Below are 25,037 nucleotides of genomic sequence, written 5' to 3'. Positions count from 1 at the left end.
TTAGGTCTCTAAGGAATTTCTCCTCCTTCTAACCATGTTCCCCCCTTCCATCAATTCACACCTTATTACTTATGTCTACTTAAGGTTCTCATTTTAGAAAAAACAGACTTAATATAGACCTTAATTTTGTAAGGTGTGTTTTGGAATGTGTGTAAGGTGTGTGTATGGAACGGGCACACCTAATTCCTTTTCCTATTACTGACTGGTAGGCATCAGGCAAAAATACATGCAGACACTTGGTTTTGTGCTCAGCAGCCTCGTGCCAGTTTTGAACAGACAAGCACTGGAAGTGTCCAGACATCCTATCACTCCTTAGGCAAACGATCTGTTAAGAAGTTCTCAGGAAGCTGTTCCCAGCAGGCAGAAGCAGCACTTCAGACCGTCCACTGCCTTCAAACCAAATGCCTATGACAACCAAGAAGACTCTGAGACAGACAGACAGATTTTTTTTCAAGGCTAAAGTTACATAAAAAGCATTTTCAAGTGAAGAGAGGAGTTTGGGTCTATTCTACCTCGCACAGAATCTTTCTCTCCTAACACAAACATTGCATACACACACCTTTAAAAAAAATACAGTTTATGCGTACATGTACAGATCGAATATACACATAGAAACTTAACTGCTGTAGGCAGCTCTTGACTGGAATGTATCCACAGATACAGCAGGTTAGACACTCATTCATTTGAATTCTATCTTGTCAGAGTTAGGTAATTTAAAGTAGATGACAGTGTGGTTCAGCTGCTAAGTTAAATCTGAAAATCTCACATCGGTAACATCCCATGTCACAGACATCCAATCCCTGAATAACAGCAGCGACAGTCATGACAGAAGCATGTGCTACATATCAGGTGATAAAAATGTTACAAATCAGATGTGAAATGCTGCATTTAATTTACAGCAAATAAAATTTTCTGCCCTTTTTTTTTGACATCCATTTGTCAAGGCAATTACGTTATTTGTATTTAGATAGATTCAGATGTATGTATATACCACATTTCTATTTCAAAAATTTGCATTTATTTCTTATCCTCTGAGGAGGTTAGGAATACAGTATCTTCATTATAATATGAAACTCACTAAAATCAGTTTGTAATCAGATAGTGTGTAATTTTCACTGATTTTTTCACACCATCAGCAAACAAAAATGTATGGGATATACCTACAGAGCTACAAGAGCAGCTTTTTAATTTTCTTTAAGAATAATTTGATTTAGGAATGGCAAAGTACCCCAACTGGAAAGTAATGTTATGTTCCCTAAACCACAAGACACTTTAGAACTGGAAGAATGCCTTTGCTTTCTAGAGATTGATACAAGGCTTAAGAGGACTTCCCTGGCATCAAGTTACTTCTCAGAAGTTGAATTTACCTACTACATTCTTTTTTCAATCAGTGCCATATCATTGTCCCCTGAGCTGCTGGAAAGTTAAAAACACAACTTGCAACATCCCCTTCCACTTCTACCTTTTATACTTGCTAGATGTATTTCAATTTTTACTTCAGTTCAAATTTTACTTACCCCATTTCCTATTAATAAGTAGTGTCATATGAACCACCAGAACCCAAACCCCAACTTGAAACTGCAAGGCGTTAGGGTGCTAACTACGTGCAGTGGAGGAAGGAGTTAAGTTCCTAACAGAAAGTTACTATGTAAAAGTTAAATCATACCAACAGGTGCGAAAAAGTATATGGTTATTATAGTCTTATTTTGATTAGGGCAACTGATGAGTATGGAGGACGAAGCACCTGCCCAAGATCCCATTGCATGGTCCTGCAGCAGTTGCAGGGAATTCAACCCAGAATTAAAAAGTAGCCCAAAGCATTAACTCCCAGGCTGCTCTAACAGACTGGCACACAGATAAAAGTTCCAGTTACTCACAAGGTATGTGGATAACTTCCAAAAACCAAAATGCTAAGCCTGGTGTGTTCAGCTATTCACCAGTGTAATTTCTTGGTATCTAAACCTTTTGCATTCTCATGGACTTGAAATACAAGTAAAAGCTTTTACTGGCGATCTTGCTCCTAGAACACCAAGAACATCAGAGCTAGTCAAAAGGAAGACTGTAAGAGGAATGAATTAGTAAGAGGGCGAGGAAAAGAAAAGAATCTTATATGTGAGCCTTCCCTTATCCTCTCCCAAACACATGAAAAATATTGACACTTCAGTACAAAATAGACTTTAAAACTAAAGGTAATTAGAAGGATAAAATGTGTGTGCTTTTCCTGTTACCAGCACTTCCCAGATTCTGTGAGCTGAATTGTGGTTTCTTCCCCCATCCTAAGGAAATGTTTTCTGCATGCGATTGAAAAAATGACATAATATGCCCCAAGCCAGTGTCTAGCTCTCTTCAATGACTTAATGGACTCCAGCTGCAGTTTTCTCTTTCCCCTTGCGCAATTCCTTGCTCTTTTTTCCCACTCTCCTCTCTTTGCTCATTTTATTCTTCTACTTTCCTTCCTCAATCTGTCCTATCCTGCTCTATTGTCTGCATTCTTGTCTTCACCCACCTGTCTTTGTTGTCACCTCCAGCCCCTTCCTTCCCCTTTTATGATTTCTTAAAAAAAAAATTAAAATTAAAACTTCCCTTTTCATGCAGTCAAGCTGTTGAATTGGGTAATATCCTTAACACCCTTCTTCACTGACACAACTGCCTACTGCAACTCTCAGCCTAAAATAAGAATAAGCAACAGAATTCTGCACCCCAGCATAGGTAAATACAAAATGCAGCTGCTGTGGTAAATCCTAGATAGTCATCTCCATAATATTTATTTTTTTTGTAAAAAGAACAAAAATTAAAAGTTATAACATACCTTTATAAATCACTTCTGTACTTGAAAACCTATAAGCAACTTCTGTTTTATCACTGGAAACTTTTACTTCCTGAACTCAATTTGACAGTAGTGAGATCCTCTACAGATCTCTAGAGTTAATTCAGATGGCTTCCTTCTTCACTCCCTTCTCACCCCCTCAACTTCTTCATGTAAAAAAAGGAGGGTTTTCAGACTTGGGAGGTCTCAACTGCAGTGATTCCCCACTGCCAATGAGGAGGTATTTTACAGCACGGTTCAAAACAAAGCAATGCAACTTGGAATAAGATATATATATTAACACAGGACAGCCAGCAAAGATGAAAAGCATGCCTACACATCAACTGCAGCTGCTTTAAAATTCTGCAATGTCTTCTCCTCTGGGGGCCACACAATCCACAGACAATGGTGACAAAGGCCTCCAGGTTCAACTCAACTCATTTAGTCCTGCATGCGGGGTTCTTCTTTGCTTCGGCACTATATCCAGAAATCTTTAAACTTACCTCCTCTAAACATGCAGAGGGGATGCCTCTTCCTGCGTAGGAGTATCATACTACTCAAACAGCTACAGGAAATTTCTTAGGCCACGTAATTTTTGACAACAGTTTTAAACCCATACTAGACCAAGAATCACAGAACTTGATGGTACTTTTTGCATCATTGTGTTTCTGGTTATTAAGACATTTATTTTCAATGGACGGAACTGAATTATTAGGTTTTGGGGACACCTCATTGTAAAATTCTATGCAATAGACTGTTATGTAATATTACTTTTTAACAATGCCCTTTCAGAGCTTCACTTGGTCATATGGGACAGCATCAAATATGTCAAACCTCTCCTATTCCACTGATATCACTGCTGCATTTAGTAAACATATGACAGGAAACAGGCTGTGTCTAAAATCGCTATGGCATTTCCAAAGGAGCCAAATTTATCCTGCGTGACTTCAATGGCTTCAATGCAGTTGTACCAGGAACGAGCGTGGCCCACAGTTTTCACTTCGGTCACATACCTCCTCTCATTGTGAAGGACATCCAGGAACAAAGATAAAAATAACCGAATACAAATCAGGGGAACAGTCACATGTCAGTGAAGAAGGAAGCAATAATTGTGATCGGTGACTCATGCTAGGGCACCAGGTGTAGGGGATCCCCTACATAGTAACATACGGGGTCAGCCACGTGACAGCTTCTTGCAGATTCGCACTGTGCATAAGACAAGACTTTCACATCCATTAACAACACTGGATTAACCACAAAACTGCACAGCAATGCAGCCGACAGTTTCTCTTGTGCAGTACTCAGTCTTGTCACACATAACACTTCTCAACCTTAAAAAAATTAACAAATACAGTTTGCCCTTTTGCTGCACTTTCCTTTCAAGAAGTGGTGTGTGCATGCATACTTCCTCTTAATATTCTCCTAAAACACAGTCAGGGGACTAAACAGCAGAGAACAGCTACTATTTGTGGCAATGATTAGCCTTCATTGCAGTGTAATTATTTTTCAGGCTGTCCATTTTGACCTTGATAGCCACCCCTATGCAGCTGTGTTACTGAGTCTGTTTCTCTTTATGCACACTTTAGGTGGATGACAGCGCCATGGAGGATTAACAAGCAAGGTATGTGTTTATTAGTTGAAGCCATGCACTTGTAAAGACAAACTTGTTGAAATACAGACACAGATTTTGCTTCCGTTGCTTACAAGAAAACCTCTCCCACAGACAGGCTTAGGAGGTAAAATGACACATAGGTGTTTCAAAAATTTCCAAAACCATATAAGCTTTTAAATCAAGAAAACAAAGTTACTCTATTTCGAACTTTCCTCATCCCTTCTCTACACCATTTTCTAGCTGTAAAAGGTATACATTTTAACTTCCACTAGCTCAATTATTTTTTTTTTAAGATCCTTTTGTATTGCCTTCTGATCACGTATGTCCAAACAGCTGCCAATCCAGCTCAACGCAGCCTTCGGACCTACTGCCTGCTCCCTCAGCAATATCCCTCGCCCATTCCAAAGGGAAGATTATTGATATCATCATCTCTCCTCACCTGTGTTGGCTTTGCATCTATGATGCCCAACCAGCTAATATTGCTTTTTATGAAAGCACTTCAAAGCCCCAGGCCCTTGCCGTTGAGTCATGCAAGTGAAACACACGCAGCAACACAGCAGTGCAGGTGCTAGCATGTGTGTGGTTAAATCTAATGCAGTACACAGAAATGGACTTACTGTGCATATAATGCAGGTAAAAACTCATGCTGTTCCAGTCCTCCTGAGGGCCCCAAGAAAAACAGCAGACAGGAAGAAGACAGATACGTAGCAAGTCACACACAGCCCAAAGACCACTAGTTACACACACCCTGCATTAAGAAAACAACCTAAGTTGTGATGAAGTCAGGCGCAGGAAATAGTGTTCTCTGTGCAGTATCCGTCACACAAGCTGGTTACACAAACTTTTCTGTACTAGTGTAAATCCTTCAGTGGTTCATCTACCATGCCTTGTCTAGAAGAGGATAAACAGCCTAATGCACCCCAACCTGTACTGGGCTGGGAGAACGAATGCACCTTCAGCCAAATCACTTGAGAATTCCTCTGTGTGTCTTCTTTTGCTGCACTTGGGGCAGACCGTGACCAGCAAGGAGCTAAGCAGAATATACTTGGCAAGCACTGTAACTGCTTCAACAGACAAAACCAGGTACAGCATAAAGTCAAACAAAGCTGAAAAATTATAGTCACTATGAAAGTAAGTTCCTGGTGTGTGTTTTGTTTGCAATAAAGGTAAGATTAACTATAGCTCAAAACATCCTAACAAAATCTGAAGTTCAGTTTCAGAGTTGTCATCACATGGAATCCTCTAAAGTTATTAAAATATCCATCTGTAATCTGGTTTCTTTTGAAAGTCTCTTTTTAAATACCAACACTGCCACTGGCACTGGAAGCACACGTATTCTGCTCATACAGTACCATTTGACTCTACCGCCCAACATGGAGGGACCAAAAAAGAAGAGTCTGAAAGACACTTCTATTTCATTTTAAGGTTTTTCCATTTTAGCCACCTTTAAAGACAAATCCACAGACAACAAAGTATCTCTGATTCAGTCAGGATCATGGAGTCAGGAGCAGTGGTTTTCCTTTATGTGGCATACATGAGTAGTTTAAAAAAAAGACAAGGAGAGGCCTTCTGTGAAAGACATGATCATGATATAAATTCATAAAACATTTAGGGGCAAATGCAGCTTTAGAAGCAAAGTTTGAGAGATGCATATACCATCATCATCTTGAAAATCAGGTTTTCACATTGTGATAGCACCTACAGAATCGACCTCATTATGAGGTAAGCAAGCATATATCAAAGCCAGCCTCTTGCCATGGAAGGTTCGTACAGGAAGGTTTTATACTGCAACTACTTATTGGGACTTTTAAGACAACTGACACCCTGTGCTTCCATCTGCCATTAAAAAGGGAGCAAATATACTTGAAATAAAACACTCACTTAAGAAACAAAGTTATACACATGCTTTATTTTGTTCCTCATAGCAGTCATCTGCCTTTGCACATTTTGAAACACACTATCCTACATGCATAAAAGAAAAAATTAGTCCTGTTTTGTCTGTTGAGAAATATATTACTAGAAGTCCCTAGAGTAGTGATGCACTAGGTTTTAACTACACCCCATAAAGCATTTTTACTTGTAATGGAAATGCTTCAACAAAATTTCTTTTCCTCCCTTCCAGAATAAGGTACTGGTAAATCAGATCATCTTCCCTGGGTCAGTAACAGCCAGCAGCCATTATCCAGATCTCCTGGCTGAAAGGTCTGTGAGTCTAGTCATATCATCAGTCTTCCACATGTGCTTGAACAAATAAAGCATGGCGGGTGGGAGGGAAATCAGCCATGGCCTTTTCAGAGACTGTAAAGGACAGAGAGATTAGGATCTAAAGCTATGATCTGAGTAAAACCCACATATCCATAATGTCCATTTTACAATTCCCCACCACTGCTAAGAAGCAGGTGCTCAGCAGCCTTCAGGAGAAGCACAATACCGTACAAACCTAAACTTGAAAAGCAAAATTTTAAAAATCCTGTTTTCAAATAAAACACCCGTGAAGGCAATCTGTTTACTTCAGGCTTTTTAGACCTTTAAAACCATCTGCATTTGCACTCAGCAAAACACTTTACTTCTGCATTTCTAACTCTTCACTTTCCTGCTTTCCCAGCTCCACAAAGGCTGTCTAAAAACCAGAAGATAACAGGCACTTTGCACTGCTCCTGACAACTTCTCTTCTTTCCTGCACTCCTAAAACCTCTGATTTGTGCCCTCTGTTTTCTTGTTGCCATGGAGAAGGTCCAACACATAACCCGCTCTGCTCTGAGGAGAGCCTCAACTATTGAGGTCAACCCACAAGCACGCCAAAGGCTTCAAGAGCTCTTTGTGAATTTCTGCCTGATTTTAATTTGCCTCTTGCTGATCTGTATCATTGTGATGCTCATCTGAAGTTCCAGCACTTCTCTGCACTGTCCTCTAGGAAAGTCACACCAGAGGGAAGAGAGACCTACACTCGCAACTCCCAATGCAAGGATCCTCTTGTGAGAGGGGCTAGCACTTGGACTAGAGCTGTATGCCAACCATCGCACTATTCTCTTACTACCTGCTAGATGTATTAAAAACCCACTTCTTTTGTGCAGAACAGCGTTTAGAGCCTGTTGTTACAAAGCTGTGCATGACCTACTTTGTCTTCTCAATCAAGACATGTCTTTTCTGAATGGGGTAAAGTACTGGCTCTTCATGGAGCTGGTAAGTTCCTCAATGTTTCAGCTAGATCACACAAACAGCAACTTCACTTTTTGGGGACCTGATTGGTTTTAGGTCTCTGAAAATCCTTGAGACCTTGGAGGGGTTCCCGCATCTGCCCAAAGAAGAGGTACAGGCACACAGCCCTCAACACATCCTAGGAAAATTTCTGCTCTGCTTACTTCAAAGTGCTGCATCTCTGCATTATCAAGTGAAGGCACTCACATTGTTTTAGTGTTTTCTAAGGGAATATGAGAATAAACCAGAAGTCTTTTCTAATCCAGAAACAAAAATTATTTCATATGCTTTTCTCCCTACTTAAGGGGTCATATATAAAAATATAAATACACATGTATGTATGTGTGCATATATATATATATATGCATATATATATATATATACACACATACACACACAACTTGGATCTGGAAAAAAAAGAACCTTCATTTACAGTGTTTTTCATCAGATACATCCTTGCAGAACTAAGTGACATCTGCAAAGTTTTTTCACTATGTTTTGCAGAAAAAAATTGACACTACCACACTGGTATCAAAGATTTAATTTTCATAGTCATTTACCTGACATGACAATTGGCACAACTCAGAAATAATCCTCAGAGTTCTTAATATTTGGCTTCAGACAACTTTATTACGGCTTGCTGTAATGTATGTAATAACTGCCTTGGTTTAAAACTACAGAAAACTTGGTACTTTTCAATGTCACACAAGGTGGCCTGTATCTGATGTAAAGAGAAAGGTCTAGGTCACCCTTACTGCTGTGACTGAAGTGTATTACACAAAATGCACATAACACCACCACCTTCAATTGCAAATGCCTGTTATCAAGAACAAGCAAGTATTTTCCTAAACTAAATTACACACACAAAAAAAAAATTATAAACAATTATGCACAGGAGGGAAAGCACTGCAGAAATATCTTCAACACGTAAACCACAGTCTATACACATAAAAGATGAAGTCTCTACTCCAGCAGTTGTCAATAACAAGACCGAGTAGTAGACTTCCAACCCTCCCATGTGTTGCTGGTATTATGCGAGATTCGTAGAAACTTTATATAGTTTTCAAATTTAGAGAAAGCTCAAGAATCAATAGACAGGTCAAACAGACATCAGTTTTTTTTAAACAGGGATATTTCTACACAACTCCATGTAAGCAATCCTATTGATGAACACAGAAAATCAAAACAAGTTAATCTTAATCTTGTATTCTGCATTTAAGACAATATGCCATGAGCAGAGGCTGACAATGAACAGCTGAGCAGGAAGGGAAGAAATCTTTGAAAAAACTGTATTCAATGGAATGCAAGCATGTGCAGTGGTGATGCACTTCCTAACTGGCAAACAGATATGCTGAGACCAGACCTCTGAAATAAGGTTAATCATTAGATTAAATTATTTAGCTACTGTATGAGGACTGGGGCAAGCACTGATGGGATCAGAAACATCCCCCTCCAATTGCAAATTAGTATATGAATATTACTGATTCCAACTGTCAATGTAAATCTCAATGTGCGTTTCATGCATTCTGACCACTCACAAATGCATGAGATTTTTAAGAAGTGCACTTTCCCGATTAATCCTGCTTGTTAAGAAAAGCCACAAACACAGTGCACTTCGGAGAGGGGGGTGGGGGTGGGGGGGTGTGAATAGAAAAATCCAAAGTTACTTTCTTCTCTTTTTAAATCTATATTTTGTGATGGATAGGGATTCCAGTTTTAGTTTGCTTTAGAGGTGTTTCAAGAGACTTCAGCTGGAAATTAGACAACTAGACAACTAGTTTTACAGTACTGAAAACTTCCTGAAGAAAAAAAGCTGTTGTGAGTAAAGTATCAGCACATACATTCTGAGGACATGTTGGGTTTATCGCTTTCACAAGCCAGTAATATATACAAGTAAAAGTAAAGCACTGCTAAAAAACTTAAAATACCATCCGCCTCAAAACCAAACCCACCACTTTCCTCTTAGGTACCTGAGAAGCCATTATTCACTTAAAAACAATAAATAAACAAGAACAAAACCAAAATAGAAATAAACTGGAAGCCCTCCTGTTATTTTACAGCAATGCAGATAAATTGCATGCACTGTATGGTTCATTTGTGTCTTAGGATTCTGCTGATCAGAAAATCTGCTACTGTGCTCTATATCACTAAATGTCAACTGAACCCAGAAATTAAAAAAATAAAACCTTTTGTACATAGTGCAATCTTCTCTGTATACTTACATGAGCTTTAAAACTAACATCTACTGTGGTTTTGTTTATTAAAACGACTGCTTGAAAATACATTGTGTAAAATATGATACTTAAATACAATTCCATTTAGAAAGAGTCATACATTTTACCATTTACTTATTAAAGTTATGTCAAAAAGAGATAGTAACGCACAGCTTTCTAATTCTTTATACCTCTATTTATTCTGGTTTGGTTTTCAACAGTGATCTTGCCTATTTTTTGATGTCCAAATCACTTACACATACTACTCATTAACTAGTGCACATAATCAATCCTAATGAATTTTACAAAAGTGTAATCAAAAAAACCACTACTTTTATAAGCTGTAATAAAAATTCCAAACACAGCATGTAGCTTGGATTAAGTTTTCAATTCTCTGTTCCACTCCACCCAAGGCTATGTCTTTCTGTTAAATTCATCCTCCACACTGATAGTGAATAAAGACCGCTAAAGAGGCGGCAATCTGCTAGTACTCTTCCTCCAAAAACCAAATTACCACTTCCATGGCAATTTTACAATGGGAAAGAGCAAAATCAGGAACAAGAATATACTGGTTTTAAAGACTTTTCTCTTCAGCCAGCTCTTCAGCAAAAATCGATCTATGTACCCATCTTTCCCTAGGTGAAGACATGATCCATTTCAGAACTGAAATTTTGCTCTGATCAAGACTAGTCAGTAAGGTGCTTTATAAGGGCACCAGGTACTTGCATTTCTTTATTAACTTTTCTGCATCATTTTAGAACAACTGCCCTTCCTAGCAGAACTGAACCATTCAGTGGAAAGACAAATGTAAACCAGGCTTCGACAAAATTTGTCACAAAACATGCACAAAATGTTTGCGCCCCCTGTCCCCTCGCACAAAGAACTTTTATGTGAGTTTTACTACAACTACACACAAAACAATAACCCTGTCAGACATGCACACTCATCCTGAGATGTACTTTACCTATATCCTCCATGCCAAAATTAGAGCAGAGTAATGAACACATTCATTTAGAGAGTATTCTTGTTCATATTTGGAAGCATATTAATATATAATAGATTACAGACCAGATACCTGTATTTGTATGGCTATTAGAAAATATTTGTGAAGTCCTACAATATCCATAGATATCATTTATTTAACAACAAACTTAGTTCTTTTAGCTTTGACCTAGATGCTAAACACTGGAAAAAAAGAATTTTAAATCTCTTTTGGTTATGGAAGGAGATGAGTGAACAGCTCTTGTTCACTGCAAGGATTAAAAACAGAACAACATATACATAAGGATTCTATTAAAAACTGATACTCATCTTAATAAGAACCCTAGTAATTTAAATAACTTAAAGTAGGCCCCAGATTTATTGTAATATCTGACAGTTTAGTCAAACTGATTGCTTTATACGCCTGTTTTGGGGGGGGGGGGGTGTTAGGATAAAAGAATGACAAAAGTTCCATTTTCGTATAAAAAATAAAACTATAAAACACTGCCCTCTTGTGATCTTTCCTAAAAACTTAGCTAGTTACTAAAGAAGTTTTGGCAATATTTCACTGTTAGGGCTGAGTGGTCATACTTGTTTCTTTCATTTACATATATATGTTTCTATATATAAAACATAATTGCTAAGTTATTAATACTATCTTAAAATAAGCTATTGCGTATGTGCTATTAAAAGCACTAAGGATGCACCCTCTGCCAGCCCAATCTAGATTCTTAATAAGGCATTTGCAAAGCTGCAGTAAATCCTACACAGCACACTGCTGGCAAAACGCTACCTACCATACTGCATGATGCCAAACCCTAGAAGGGTAGGAAACACTCCTGTTCACAGAGGTACATTTTGCCCAGATGAGAAAGTTTTCTCTTTTTTGCACTTACAGAGATCTTTTTAAACTAAATTTTCAACAGCCAATCGCTGAAACAGAGTAAGTCTTGAGAATAGCCATTCTTTTGAAAATCAAATGGGCCTGGAAAGCACCATAAACACTAAAAAAAACAACCCTAAATAAGCAATGAGCCAAACTGTATAAAATTCAAGTCTTTTATCCATTAATTACTTCTTCAGAAGTTCTTCAGTAGTGAAATGAAAGTTATTGTTAACTTCTTTATTATTATTGTTTTTAAGGTATTCGGAAAAAAAAAAAAGGCTTGTAGGAGCATCCATATTCCTTTTTTGGAAAAAAAAAAAGTCTAGTTATTGTAAACAAACTCTTTTTTTTTCCCCTTAAGCAGCAGAAACTAAACCCAGGTAAACAGCTGAGAACACAATGCAATTCATGTGAATCTACACTGCTTACTACTGAAGAAGCAACCCAAAGCTACAACCAGGAGTCTGCTGCAAGCACAAGAGTGCACACTGATGCACATTATGGATCTTGCCAACAACAGAGGTCTCAACCTGTTACTCAACTTTCTGCTTATTGTCTTGGTTCTGGTGCTCGCATTTATCCTTGTGAAGCTGATGTGAACCTCTGTGAGGCTCTGCTTCCTTCTCAAATCTTGTTTTGAGTGTTTTGCAATGATAATGTAGACACTTCAAACTATCTGAACATAAATATGCAAAGACTGAAGAGACTGAGTATCTGACAGAGAAAGTGTTCACATGCCTATTCCATCAGAAAGCAATCCTAAAAGCTGTGCACAGTTATCTATGTGCCACCAAGTAAAGAAAGCCTTGCTGAGTACATGAAGAAATCCAAGTATGCACATCAGCAGTTACTGTAGTTTTCTCACTGCTACAGCTGACTTGTATTTAAAGGCCTACAAAAGATCTGCAGCCTTCAAGGAACATTACACTTCTGCAAAAGGGGACAGCAGAAATCAAGTTTTTGAAATGGGATTTCCGTAGAACATGTATTTCATGGGAAATGACACAGATACAGCAGGAAGGCCAAACGGAGCATGCATCAAATTACTTGTGGAGAGCAAAAGCACAGATGCTGTAGATGTGAAAAGCAGCTTTCAGCAGCTGAGACAGGGATAAGTTTAAATATGAAAACATAATTACACCTTTTTTTGGCCACCTATGGTTCACAGCACCACCTTAAAACCCAGAAGCCGTTACTGTTGTCCAGCAGTATCAAAAGAAGCAGCTGCCAGAACAACTGAAAAATGAAGGACCATTAACAAGGGTTATCGTAACTCTGCCTAGGAAGCCCTTAACACCGACACATATATGAGCAGTAGGTGCATCTGCACAAACACAAGAAGTGTGCTACAGCCTCCATAAGCTGGATTTACCACTTAGGCACAGGTCAAGTGTACAGCGTAGGAGCCCTCAAGCCGTATCTGACACACCACTTGTTACTTGTCAGTGCAGTCATCCAGTCCATAGCTTGTCCTTGCTTTAAGCATGCAACACAGGCTTCTTACAGGACCTTCTCCTATGGCCCTTTACAGGATGATGTACTCTTCCCACAGGTCCCTGGGAAGGACAGTGACACAGAAGAGCTCGCTTCTGCTGCAATTATTTGTCCAGAAGGTAGCTCTACACACCTGAGATATGCTGGGAAAGGTGGCCAGAGGTTGATTTCATACACTACATTGGGGCCAAACAGCTTATTCTTAGCATTTCCCTTTCCCCAGCACAACACGGGAACAGATTGCACCAACACATATGCACTGTACAGTAAACGTAATGCCATACATATGCATACTGAGTCTTTTGCACACATGCAAGAGAGACCAACGTTGCTCATAGCGTGAAGGAAGCCCCAGCTTCCAGCTTTCTATCGCCAACAGCACATCCCTGCTTCCACACGTACACTGTTGGTCCCAGCACTTCTCACAAGTGCTGAGTACACCACAGAGCTGACCTACTCGTGTTCACAATCAGGATTTCCAGATGATTACTGCTGCTGCGGGGTGGTTCAGTTATCTGGAAGAGACCCATCTAAATTGGATCTACAAAAAGACTTTTCACAGGAAAAGGCAGTATGCCTGGCAAAACACAAAGTTTATGTAGAGTCCTATAGTTAACAGGCATCCACGGACCACTCTATGCTGCCTGCTCCAAAGCTTAGGCAGCGTTAGCTAAGGCAGCATACGTAGTTAAAATGAAAGATTTTCTCTCATCTGCGCTGAAATATGTGCAATAAACATTCAAAATAGCTTCTGCAAATTACATATCTGTAGCTTTTTTTTATGTTGATATAGTAGTATCAGTTCCTGTCTGTTTGCATTTAAAGCAGAAAACTGTGCACAGCTACATAAGTGTAAGCACTTCATCACTTTTGATAATCTTGAAATATCCTGCTTTTAAAAAAAAAAAACAACAAACCACCCTGTAAATTTATATACAAAGGATATATGTTGTAACAGTTACGTAGTTAGGTATTATTTAGGAGGATTTCTGCTGATGCTTGACATATATGGCTCAAAGCACACCAAAACCACAGAAAGAGATACAAAGCCCACTCTGGTTTAAAGAAGAATAAAAATGGTTCTCCCAACAAAATGGCTATTCCTGATACACTACTTGCAACTGTACAAAGCTTATAGTCTCTATGCTCTTCTGTATACTCAAAAGTCTCCCTACCTTAGGGAAACCCCTGGGACAGTTTAATAGCTAAAATTAGATAAAGCAGTTAGCCCTGACAAAAAATAAAAAAATCAAATATTCCTCTTTAATAAAAGGAGAACGATGAGTCTACTGTCACCAACAATCACGTATTTCCAGATCCAAAATTACATACAAAGGAAGTCTCTAAAGCTCTGACATTGGCATGTAAAAACAACCACAAGAAACAACCCCGGCAGCATTCTCTCAGCCAGCAATGAAAATTACAGAATCTTCAACAAACGTTGAAATATGGTGCTGAAACCAAAACACACATTTTCCTGAGATGACACATAAAACTGGCAAAGTTATCAGTTAACCAGTGCCAAGACTCTTTTTGCAATCAAGCACGGTCTAACTTTGACTTCCCATCATCTGCTAGCGCTTACTCCAGACTGAGCCCACACATGCATTACAACAAACAGAATCCCAGTTGTTGGACTACCACCTTCACAGCAAAAGGAACACAACATAAAAGCTTAATCGTGGCTGACAGTGAAGGAGTTCACTCTGCTAACTAAGGGTGAAAATTCTTCATGTTAAGAAGTTTTATCTTGCTGAAAAGTATGGTTTCATCAAAATGTGACATAGGAAAAATATTGATATTAATAATTTTTAGTTCTCTGATTTGCCAGGACCATAAGAAAAAAACAGTTTTGAGTTGACATTTAAGAATAAAGTTTTCTGTGGCAACAATATTATTTGAAGAACGTTGTAACTTTTTGTTTCAATTCACACTTCACAGCTTTTGTTTACCAATGTTTAGGTATGCATGTAGTTTACTTTCTTCTCTGTTTTGGAATGAAGATTGCTGTAGTATCTCTAAATTTCTCAATACATTAAAATTTAATTCACCATAACTTTTACACACATGGTATGAACAGGGCGGCATTTTTCTCTTTAAAGAAAAAACAGTAAACCAGATACATTAGAGGAAAAAGATGCACTTAAACAATTTCCATCTATTAACTCCCCTATATTCTGACACAAGCTAGCACACCATGAAGAAATCATACAGATGTCCCATACAGTGGAAAAAATAGGTTCATCCTGCGATACCTACGACATTGTACAGAGCTAATAAGTAGATACGCAACTTCCGAAGCTTTCCTTCTTATTGTATTATCTCCCACAATTTTAAAGGCATGCTTTCATTTTAAACCTAAATTGTGGACTAGCACGCAGTATGTACCTAGATGCATTCAGATAATAGGACAGATAACAGCATCAGGCTTTAAGAAATGCCTTTACATGAAAACATAGAGCCCTTTTATCCAGCTCTGTATGGCCTCCCAGTGCAGTAAATGGGAACTGCTGTTGTATATTATAAGCATTTTTTCCCTTAACACAGGCCTAATCACACACTTCCTTACACTGGGCATTAAAAAGGAAAAAAAAAAAAGAAGTATTATAACGGTCACGTCCACTGAAAGGTCAGCTGTACGTTGAAAATAATTCAGTGTATGGTGAAATATAAATTCTGCATGGAAATTATGTTCATTGAAGTACTGTTAAAATCTGTTCCTTGGAAATGAATAGGAGAATGTTTATCTTCAAAAATCATATATTAAATAGTACACAGTAGCTGGAGAAAATATACATTCAGATACAACTCTATGATGTTACACAGTAACCATAGACCAGATCCTCCTTGGAGATTTGTTTCTGAAATGCACAAACATCACACCCACAGCTGAACGATGCACCTTCTCTGAAGGGCCGTTTTGTTGGTCCACAGGATCTTTTCTGCAGTTGCAAACCTGACCATGCCCTGAAAGAGAATCTCAACATAGCTGTACATCTTCTGCCCAACACTCTGCTGAGCTTCCCTTACTATGCACAGTAAATACTTTATTTTAAAAATCATGGTTGACAATTGGAATGGAAAAGACACATTATAAGCTTCTTAATGTGGTGAGCAAAGTATAACAAAAAACCAACACATAGATGCTGAGTTCAGTCAAATTCAGACTATTACAGAAGTAGAGAATCTTAATTTTGAAAGTAATTACCCTTGGAACAGCTTTTAAGTGCTATAATAATTATCTTTTACAGTAAACTAAAATTCAAACTTTCTTTGATTTTATAAAAATAAACTCTAATTCAGAGTTTTGCAGGGTAAACTGTCTATACTAGTCTGTGAGGGCACAAAACTGTATTTGTAGACTGTATTCTGAAGTCCAACAGCTGTTCCTAAACCATCAGCTCTCAAAATCAACTCAGAAAATTGTTGCAGTAGATTCTTACTTCATCAGAGACAGCTGCCCTCTACAGTTTCTCCTTCTACCAGTCTACCTTAGAGATACACAAAGCTGCAGTAGATTGTCAGTTAAAAGCACAGTTCATTTTGTTTTCTGTTCATGGCAATGGTAGTTTTGAAGTACAATGATAATGAACTGTATTTTTTTCCCCAGTCATGTAAAAACCAATGCATTTCCATCAGCATACACACTTATTAAAAGCAAAATAACAAAAATAATCCCCACTAAGAGGAAAAGAAAAATAAAAGAGTTTGTATAGACGTATGGCTTTTCCCCCTTTTAGAAACCATCAGCTTCCTCTAGCAAAATCTTATGCCTTTGCTGTCTCTCTCTTTCCTAGGTATATATTCCACTTAGGATTGTGGTTTTTTTGGTTTCTCAGAAATAACAGCATTATCAGTTCCCAGGTGCACATACGGGAATCTTAAAAAAAACCCAAAACCACCACATAGAACAATTATGCTGAGGTTTCTTTAAAAGACAGGTGCCAAGAATGGAAGAACCATTCTCCTTTCTTCATGCCTTCAGGCATCCCTCCTCCTTACAGCTGTAACCTCTGGCAGAAAGGCAGGGCAGGCAGGGAGAGCCAGCGGAGGCCAAAGGCTCACCGCTCTTGCACACGCTTTAACTTTCTCTGGGTCCTATTTCACAACGACATCTTCTCACTTGAGGACATGTAACAGATGACGACATTTCAAGGCCCATCAATACAGCTCCAAATCAAACCAATGAAGGTGCTTGCTAAGGCCACCAGGAACCCTCTCCACACCCCTCGTGCCCTTCATTACTGTCAGACTCCCTGTGCCCCTGCCCCCCCCTTGCAATCACGCAGTAAGTCAGGGTAAGCAGAGTAACAGGCGCAGCTTCAAGAACTTCCCCTGTTTTCCAGGGCTGACTAGATAGGTCAGACAGGATCGTTGCTTCCCAAGCCAGTGGCCAGATGGATCCTGTAACATACACATCAGTACTAACAGATATAAAAGTAACAGGAGAAAGGAAAAAAACAACCAAACAAATAAAAACACACAACAGTGTCAGGCAAAACTTCATTCTGTAATCTTACAATCTCAAAACCTGAAAAGGAACAGCAAGCACCATGTTATGAATTCGGCCAAGAAGATAAATAATGCTTGTGCTCCCCCTGTTGCCTGTGTCCTCAAAACACAGCTCGGCATCAATGCTGGCATGAATGGAAGTTTTTAAACAGCCTTATACACATATAGGGCTTAATCTGTTTCTAACGTGAAACTTTGCCTTCATACAAAAAGGAGACACTGTATTTAATCACAATCAGAGTGAGAAAGCATCTGTGAGACATGAAAAACAAAAGCTGGGCGTTGTTTTGACCTAAGAGTTTCTAAAACACCCATCCTGAACAAAGCGTAGTGAAAGATATATAAAAGATTGAGACGCATACCTACATGAAGAAAAGTAGTAAATAAAGGTTACTCTGAATATATATTTAAATCCAAAAAGAGAACCACCAGGCACAGTAATCCGCATGCAAACCTCACAGCACCGCTGACGGCTGCAGCCAGCTACACATCTCAGGTTTTTGGGAAGACTTGAATGAATGGATGGACTAAGCTCCCCCACAGTGCCCTGCTGTCGCTTCCCGAACCCCTCACGCGCTCCTCAACACCACCAGTAACTGCCAGGTGCCAAGATCCCAGGTGGCAGTGCCCCCGACCCAGCCCCAGTAGTGAGCCAGTTTCTGTCACTTTGGCTCTGAGAGGACCCCATCAGCCTCTGCTCTCTACCTGGGTAATTGCTCGACATCGAAATCTTCAAAAAGCTTAGAGAAAGATGAGGCGTTTTGTAGTAATAAGGGTACTGTAAAAGGTTGCTACCTGGAACATTGTCACATTTTTTAGATAGACCCTTAAGGATTACTATGAGTTTGGTTTCAATTTTTTTAAATTAAAAAAAAAAAAAATCCAGATCACCATTAAGAGTAAAATTGGATCTTGAGAACCTCTAAAGCTGTCCTTCAATAAACTTTCTTTCAATATACAGTGGAAGAAACAACAAAATTCAAGCACAACTCTTTGTAAGTCACTTCAGGCTGGAGAAAACCAGTATATGCACATACAGCTAGATTATCTCTGCTCAGATAACATCGTAACCTAACCTTAAGATGCCTGTCAGGAAAATTTACATATTGTAATCTGCTTGGGATTTTTTTTGGCAAACCAAAGACTACCTACACAGGTAAACCTGAACATGTAGATTTTAAATACTTCCTTCACAAGTTATCTTTTCCTGTTAGGGGAAGAGCTGCAAAGATTGTGAATAGCTATATTAGAAAGGGTTATCTGTCTCTTAAAACCACATGCTCGATGTTTTCTATATGAAACTACTTCAAAGATGACACATAAAACTCACATTTTATTTAAATAAACCACATTTGTTGACCATTATTATTTCATTCTAATTAGTCAAAAAATAAGCAGTAATATCAAACTGAATTCAGTTTTTAAGTGCTAGGCATAGTGATAGTGAATATTCATCCTACAGGAGTCACTCTTATTTTGCTGAATGCATAAATGCAGCCTCTTTGTAAACCCATTCAGATCAAAATTCATCCACCTCTCCCCCATCACACTGTGACCAAAGACTCTCTGAAGAACTACTGAAAATGTTATTTGATGAACCTCTTACTGTGTCCAGCTTCAGAAAAAGAGACGCTTGTGTCTCATGCAGATAAGCTCAATGAATCAGAGTAAACTGTAAGCAGATGCCGGAAAAAAAGACCCTGGTGGCACCCAGGTAATACTGAGAAACAAGCAGCAACATCTCCCATCAAAGTTTAAGAACGTCATCCCCTGGTTAAGTGGACCTGTTCCCTTTCCTATTTTATTAAAAACTGCCTGATGTTATTCCTCAAGTATAACACATGATGGCAGCAAACACTAAGCTTTAGGCCTTACCTGCACAGGCTGTTCACCTCCTGTTCGAAAATCTTCAAGCGGCTGCACATGCCACGCAGCTACGCCGTACGGCTCCTCAGCAGTCCTGCAGTCCAGGGGATTTGCACGTAACTGTTCTTTAAGCCACATCTGAGTCCTCACGGCTGGCTGTATGGGAGCTCCACTCACAGCCTGTTGTCCCAGAGTCGCGTATCTCTGTCCGAAAGCTTCACAACTGGCTGCCGTAGGTTTGCTTTCAGGTAAGGCACTGTAGGTCAAGTCTAAGGCATGTCTCCTACTCGAGGAATCTGAGACAAAATCGTCTTTGCTGCATGTTTCAAATTTGTATTTGCAGTCAAGTAGAGAAGATCGTTTTTTCCCCATTTCTTTGTCCTCAATTTTTAGCAACTCCATGCTATCATGCAAACAACTTGGCCCATTTGTCCTTAATTGTGGTGACACAGCTTTGTCTGTACTAGCCCTGGAATCCACTGAATGACTACTGCCATCTTGGCTGCAGGTATTTGGTGAGCTGAGTTTAGACAAGGAGGACCATTTTCTTACAGGTCTTGCATCTTTCATGTCAAGAGAATTGTCCAGGGCGCCCTGATTTCTGCCTCCTCCTGACCGTACAAAGCTTGTACTCCATTTTGAGCCATCAGACTTGAAAGCTTCCCGGTGTTTGGAAAGTGAAGAGCTGGCATTAGACGGCATCACATGGGCAGTGGGAATAGAAACCAGTGATCGGCTGGGCTTAAACGAGGATGTACCACTTGAAGTCGAATGATCTGGGAAAAGAGATTTATCATGTAAATAAGTACAATACGGAACTCATATTAATATCAGTGCCCAGAGGACAAAACATCAAATTCAAGGTAAAATGCAAAAATAGAAGGAAACAGATTTCTTTACAAAATACGGTCTTCTACACCATTCAAGATTATGAGAAACTTATTAAAGTGAGAGATTTTCAAATTATTTTGCTCAGCTGCCATCGTAACAAAAAGAAAACCGTATTAAGCAGCGGCAGCAGCAGCTCCAGATAGAATTCTCAGTCTGTGAGCAGAAGGCAGAGTTCATTCCCCAGCTTTAAGGTGGCAGACTGGACTTCTCCGCACCCCACATAATATTAAGTAGCTTCTGTATCACAAATGGTAGAGGTATCACAATTCAGGAGCCCCAGGACTGGTTCCTCTTCCATCACCCCTCTTCTCATTTTTTAAAAGCATAACAATTCACTAAATGCACTTTGTAAAATGACAGTGCTGGAGATGAGGTTTAACGATGGCCTCTTGGACACAACTATTCATCCCTTTTGGATCTCACCGATTTCAAACTACACTTCCTGTGCTGGTTTTGGCTGTGATAAGAGTTAATTTCCTTCATAATAGCAAGTGTGGGGCTATGCTTTGGGTTTGCGCTGGGAACAGTGTTGATAATCCAAGGATATTTTAGTTACTGCTGAGTAGTGCCCCTCCAGCAAGGAGGCCGGGGGTGCACCAGAGTTTGGGAAGAGACACAGCTGGGACAGCTGACCCAAACTGACCAAAGGGATGTTCCATACCGTATGACGTGGTGTTCTGCAGTAAAATCAGGTGGAAGGTTGGCCAGGGAGTAGCTGCTGCTCAGGGACTGGCTGAGCATCAGTTGGTTGGTGGTGAGCAACTGTTTTCATTTGCATCACTTGTCTCTCTTGGGTTATATTTCTTTTTGTTACTTTTCTCTTCCTTACAATTTCTTTTTCCCAATTATTAACCTGTTTTTATCTCAACCCACGAGTTTTCTCACTTTCACACTTCTCTCTCCCATCCCACCAGGGAGGGCAGTGGGGCTGCGAGCAAGCGGCTGTGTGGTGCTTAGCTGCCAGCTCGGGTTAAACCACAACACTTCGCCAGGTGATTTGCTAAAAACCAAGATTCTAAAAATTTTATGTTCCATTTAGGTTTTGTGTTACTTACAGACACAAACACAATACCACACAGAAACTGTGTGGAGAATAATTTATGAAATCTATCCCCAGCTGAAATATCAAGAACAGAGAAATCAGTGAAGTGATATTGAGGAAGGGACAGAAGAGAAAAGATGAGAGAGGTAAAGGAGAGGTTATTGGGGACTGGCTGAGAGCTCTCACACGCCCAGTGACATGTGCTTAGCATCACAGGCTGTGGACAACCAGAAATAAACACCTAATCCTCTCATTAGAGGATCAGCTCCCACCAAGTCACATGGCTGCATCTTAACAAGCTCATATTGCTTGTTAGATCCGTGGCAGATAGACAGAATGAAATTGCTCTAATTAAAAGATTCTTTTGGGGCCCTTTTTGCCAAGAGCAAGATTTTTTGCTTTGCCAAGATACACGCTTTTTATTTCTCTCATCCTAACCTAGAGAGAACTTATGTGTTTGGGATTTGTCAGCTGGTACAAGAGTTCACAGTGGGACATTTAAAAAGAAAAAAAAAATTGCTCTACAAGTACAACTGGCATACCCAATTAGATGGCTACACTACGTTAACATGATTTGGTGAAAGCCAGAACACATTATTAATTTGGCACACTTTCAAAGTACGTATTTGACTCAATACACCATACCACAGACAGGAAAAAGAAGAGAGCTTACAGTGGTGCAGCAACTTTTAAAAATGGCAGCCCTTCTTTTTCTACATACCCAAATAAAGATATCCTTACCCCCAACTTGAATACTCCCTATTTGGGATCAGACTTCCTCACTCCTTGTACCTGCAGCACAACACAAAAGAATATAGCCCTACAGCCACACTCCTCACAAGAAAAACGCATTTTAGCCCACAAAGAAACAGTTCCTTGATTGATACCTGTTTATTACATACTTGTCTTCAAGCTCATAAGGTGGAAATTCTTGCTGAAGCCTTCCTGCTTCCTAGTGAGTCACTGCCCCACCATGTACCCCCCATTTCAAAGCACAGCACACAGCACATGCTCACAGAACATTGTCTCTTGCCTCTACCCAGCCACCTACTCTCACAGTAGTTACAGAACATAGCTATCTTTGAGACTTGACAAAATTGTCAGAGCTGGTTGAGATGGACCAGCCAGCAGTTTAATTGTTGCTCATAGGGTGCTGATGCTGGCCATAAAATACAATGGAAGGTACAATACTACCAGCTTGTTACCAGATGGATCATGTTGCTAATAAATGTGAGGTACCATTTTTCACACACAAGAGGAAAGACCTTCCCTCCTCCCCCCCACTTCTTCCTTGAAAATTCTATACTGGAGAGAGAAACGTTTTCCTTGGCTGTTTTCTCTGTCTTGATACTACGCAAGAGGTGGGACATGTTAAAAAGGAAGACAGAAGGCCACACAACGCATTTCAGGTGGAAGGAATCACCATCTTCTGACAAAACACATTTGTGCCCACAGCTATTGCAGCAGTGGAGACAGCAATACACAACACTACAAGTTCCCAAAATTGTGATACGCCCACCACACGTAACCAATCTGCCTGCGCCAGGTGCAGTATCGGCTTCTCTCAGCTTTCCCTTCCTGTCTTCTCTCACAGCACAGTAGACGCTTGCATAGATAGGCACGACAAGTCAGGTATGTCTTGCTACTCTGTGTAGCAGAGGCTGCCAGCTTCCAGCCCTGCTCTGCAACAGAAATAGAGGTAGTCTGTCACCTCTGGCTGAGGACAAGAAGGTGAAAGAGGTATATGACATGATGGAGCTGGAGTCTTAAACATATATATTATGAGATGGAAAGCACAGGGTTAGTCCTGCTTTCTGGGAGCACGCAACGCAACAGAAGAGCAGGGAGAGACTCCTGCTCTCCTCCTACTCTCTCAGGGAGAGTAGGGAGGAAAACGCACAGTAGAAAGAAATGCATCTCTTCTTGTACGGGCACTCCTCAGCCAGAGGCCGCTGCCTTTGTAGCACTGAAGCAAACTAACTTTTGTACTGTACCTTACCCAGAAGCTGAATCTGACACAGCACAAAGTCAGTCCTGTGAAGGAAGCAGCCACAGGGTTTTTTGTGTCCAAAGACAGTAAGAGTACATTAGGATTCAAAAAGAACTGACTATGGGGACCTATGTTTTAGGTTATGCAGATTTCTATGAGTAGAAATGTCACATCCGCAAGAGAAAGGTGAGGAAGAAGCCCTATCTGTATGCATGTATCTGTAAAAGTTAAATACAGTTTCACACTAAAAAAAAATATACTAGTATTTAATACAGCATTTTCAGTCTGAAATACTGATTTAATGTCACTGACATGCAGTCTCAAAACTAGAACTAAAACCAATAATAACTAGAAGTACATGATCTCCTTCACGTGTTTATTAGAGTACGAAGTTATTCGTATGTGGTAGATTTTTATTTTTCCTTGTTCTACTGTAAATTTAAGCCCCAAGTTAGATTTAAACTTCTTTTCCTTACTTCCGATTCTAAACCCTTCACGCAGATTTAAACTTGGAATGCCACATACATCCAACTACAGCTGATGGATGTCTGTGATAATTTGTCTCAAAGTGAAACACAGCAATTTTGGCTTCAAGTTGTCCTCATTAGTCTTCCCATTAACGCTCACTGAAACATATGAGAAAATTCACACTTCTTCTTAGAGCATATTGCTTCAGTCTGCCTTGACTGCAGGCTCAGGGGGAAAGAGAGCCAGCTGCATTCTGAAACATCTCCTCGCAACACAAAAAGCATGAAATCTAGAAATTTCATTGAAAATAGGAGAGAATCCAGAAAGCACCATAGAACTTAGAAGACATTACTTCTTCTGTAGTCATGGGAATAAGCTCCACCTGCCCGAATCCTGCCAAAGACTACTTTATCCAAGCAGCAGATTTTTCCCTTCCATACAGTCAAGAGGTAAGCAAATGCCTAGTTCGGAACCAAAAGTGCCCTCTTCTCAGCATTATTCAGTTTTCATTTCATTGAGCTAGTATTTATTTGAAGATTACAAACACTCTTAAACACAGTTTGTGTGTCTGGATCCAGAGTCTTTCAGTGCTTAAGACTTCTCTCATTAATGAAAACAAAGAGACAGGAGAAAAAAAATACATATATATATATCTCTAGTTGCTACTAGTTTCTCTTTGAAGAGCATCAGGATTATATGGCAAATTTTGCTTTTCAATTATCCTAATAACTTTTTGGGGCCCACCACAAAGCTCCCTAGAGCACTTTAACAGGCACGACATTTTAATACCTGATCCAGTACTTCCCAAACCACATTAATAAGAGAATTGAAAAAATTACATTTTAAAAACATGCTACAAGACTTCTACCACATAATAGCAGCAGATGGAATAAAAAATGAAGAGCATTTCATATGGCTTATTATCTTGTGTTACACTTCTGAACTATTTCATTACTGCATATCTGGCACAGAAAATAATCTAACAGAATCAATTTTGATCTTAATGAAAAACTAATCACAGGGAAAGTGCACAGCAGATGCTTTTTTCTGAAGGGGAAAAGAAACTCTCCAATATAAA

At 39.5% G+C, this 25,037-nt stretch overlaps 2 protein-coding genes across 2 annotated transcripts in view; one reads left to right on the top strand and one right to left on the bottom strand.

The window, feature by feature from the left end:
• Positions 1-25,037, bottom strand: part of CEP85L (centrosomal protein 85L) — a 118,172-nt gene that overhangs the window by 50,140 nt on the left and 42,995 nt on the right. The window contains exon 3 of the mRNA XM_086461266.1: positions 19,578-20,344. Within this exon, the coding sequence (XP_086317392.1) occupies positions 19,578-20,344 (767 nt within the window). The remainder of the gene's footprint in view (positions 1-19,577; positions 20,345-25,037) is intronic.
• PLN (phospholamban) lies at positions 7,143-7,301 on the top strand. Its single transcript, XM_009953186.2, has one exon. It carries the CDS (start codon positions 7,143-7,145, stop codon positions 7,299-7,301), a length of 159 nt encoding a protein of 52 aa, XP_009951488.1.

The sequence above is a fragment of the Leptosomus discolor genome, chromosome 2, assembly GCF_034619465.1.
Source record: "Leptosomus discolor isolate bLepDis1 chromosome 2, bLepDis1.hap2, whole genome shotgun sequence".
NCBI classification, from domain to species: Eukaryota; Metazoa; Chordata; class Aves; order Leptosomiformes; family Leptosomidae; genus Leptosomus; species Leptosomus discolor.
Note: the sequence above shows the minus strand (reverse complement) of the source record. Positions and strands in the feature narration are given on the sequence as shown.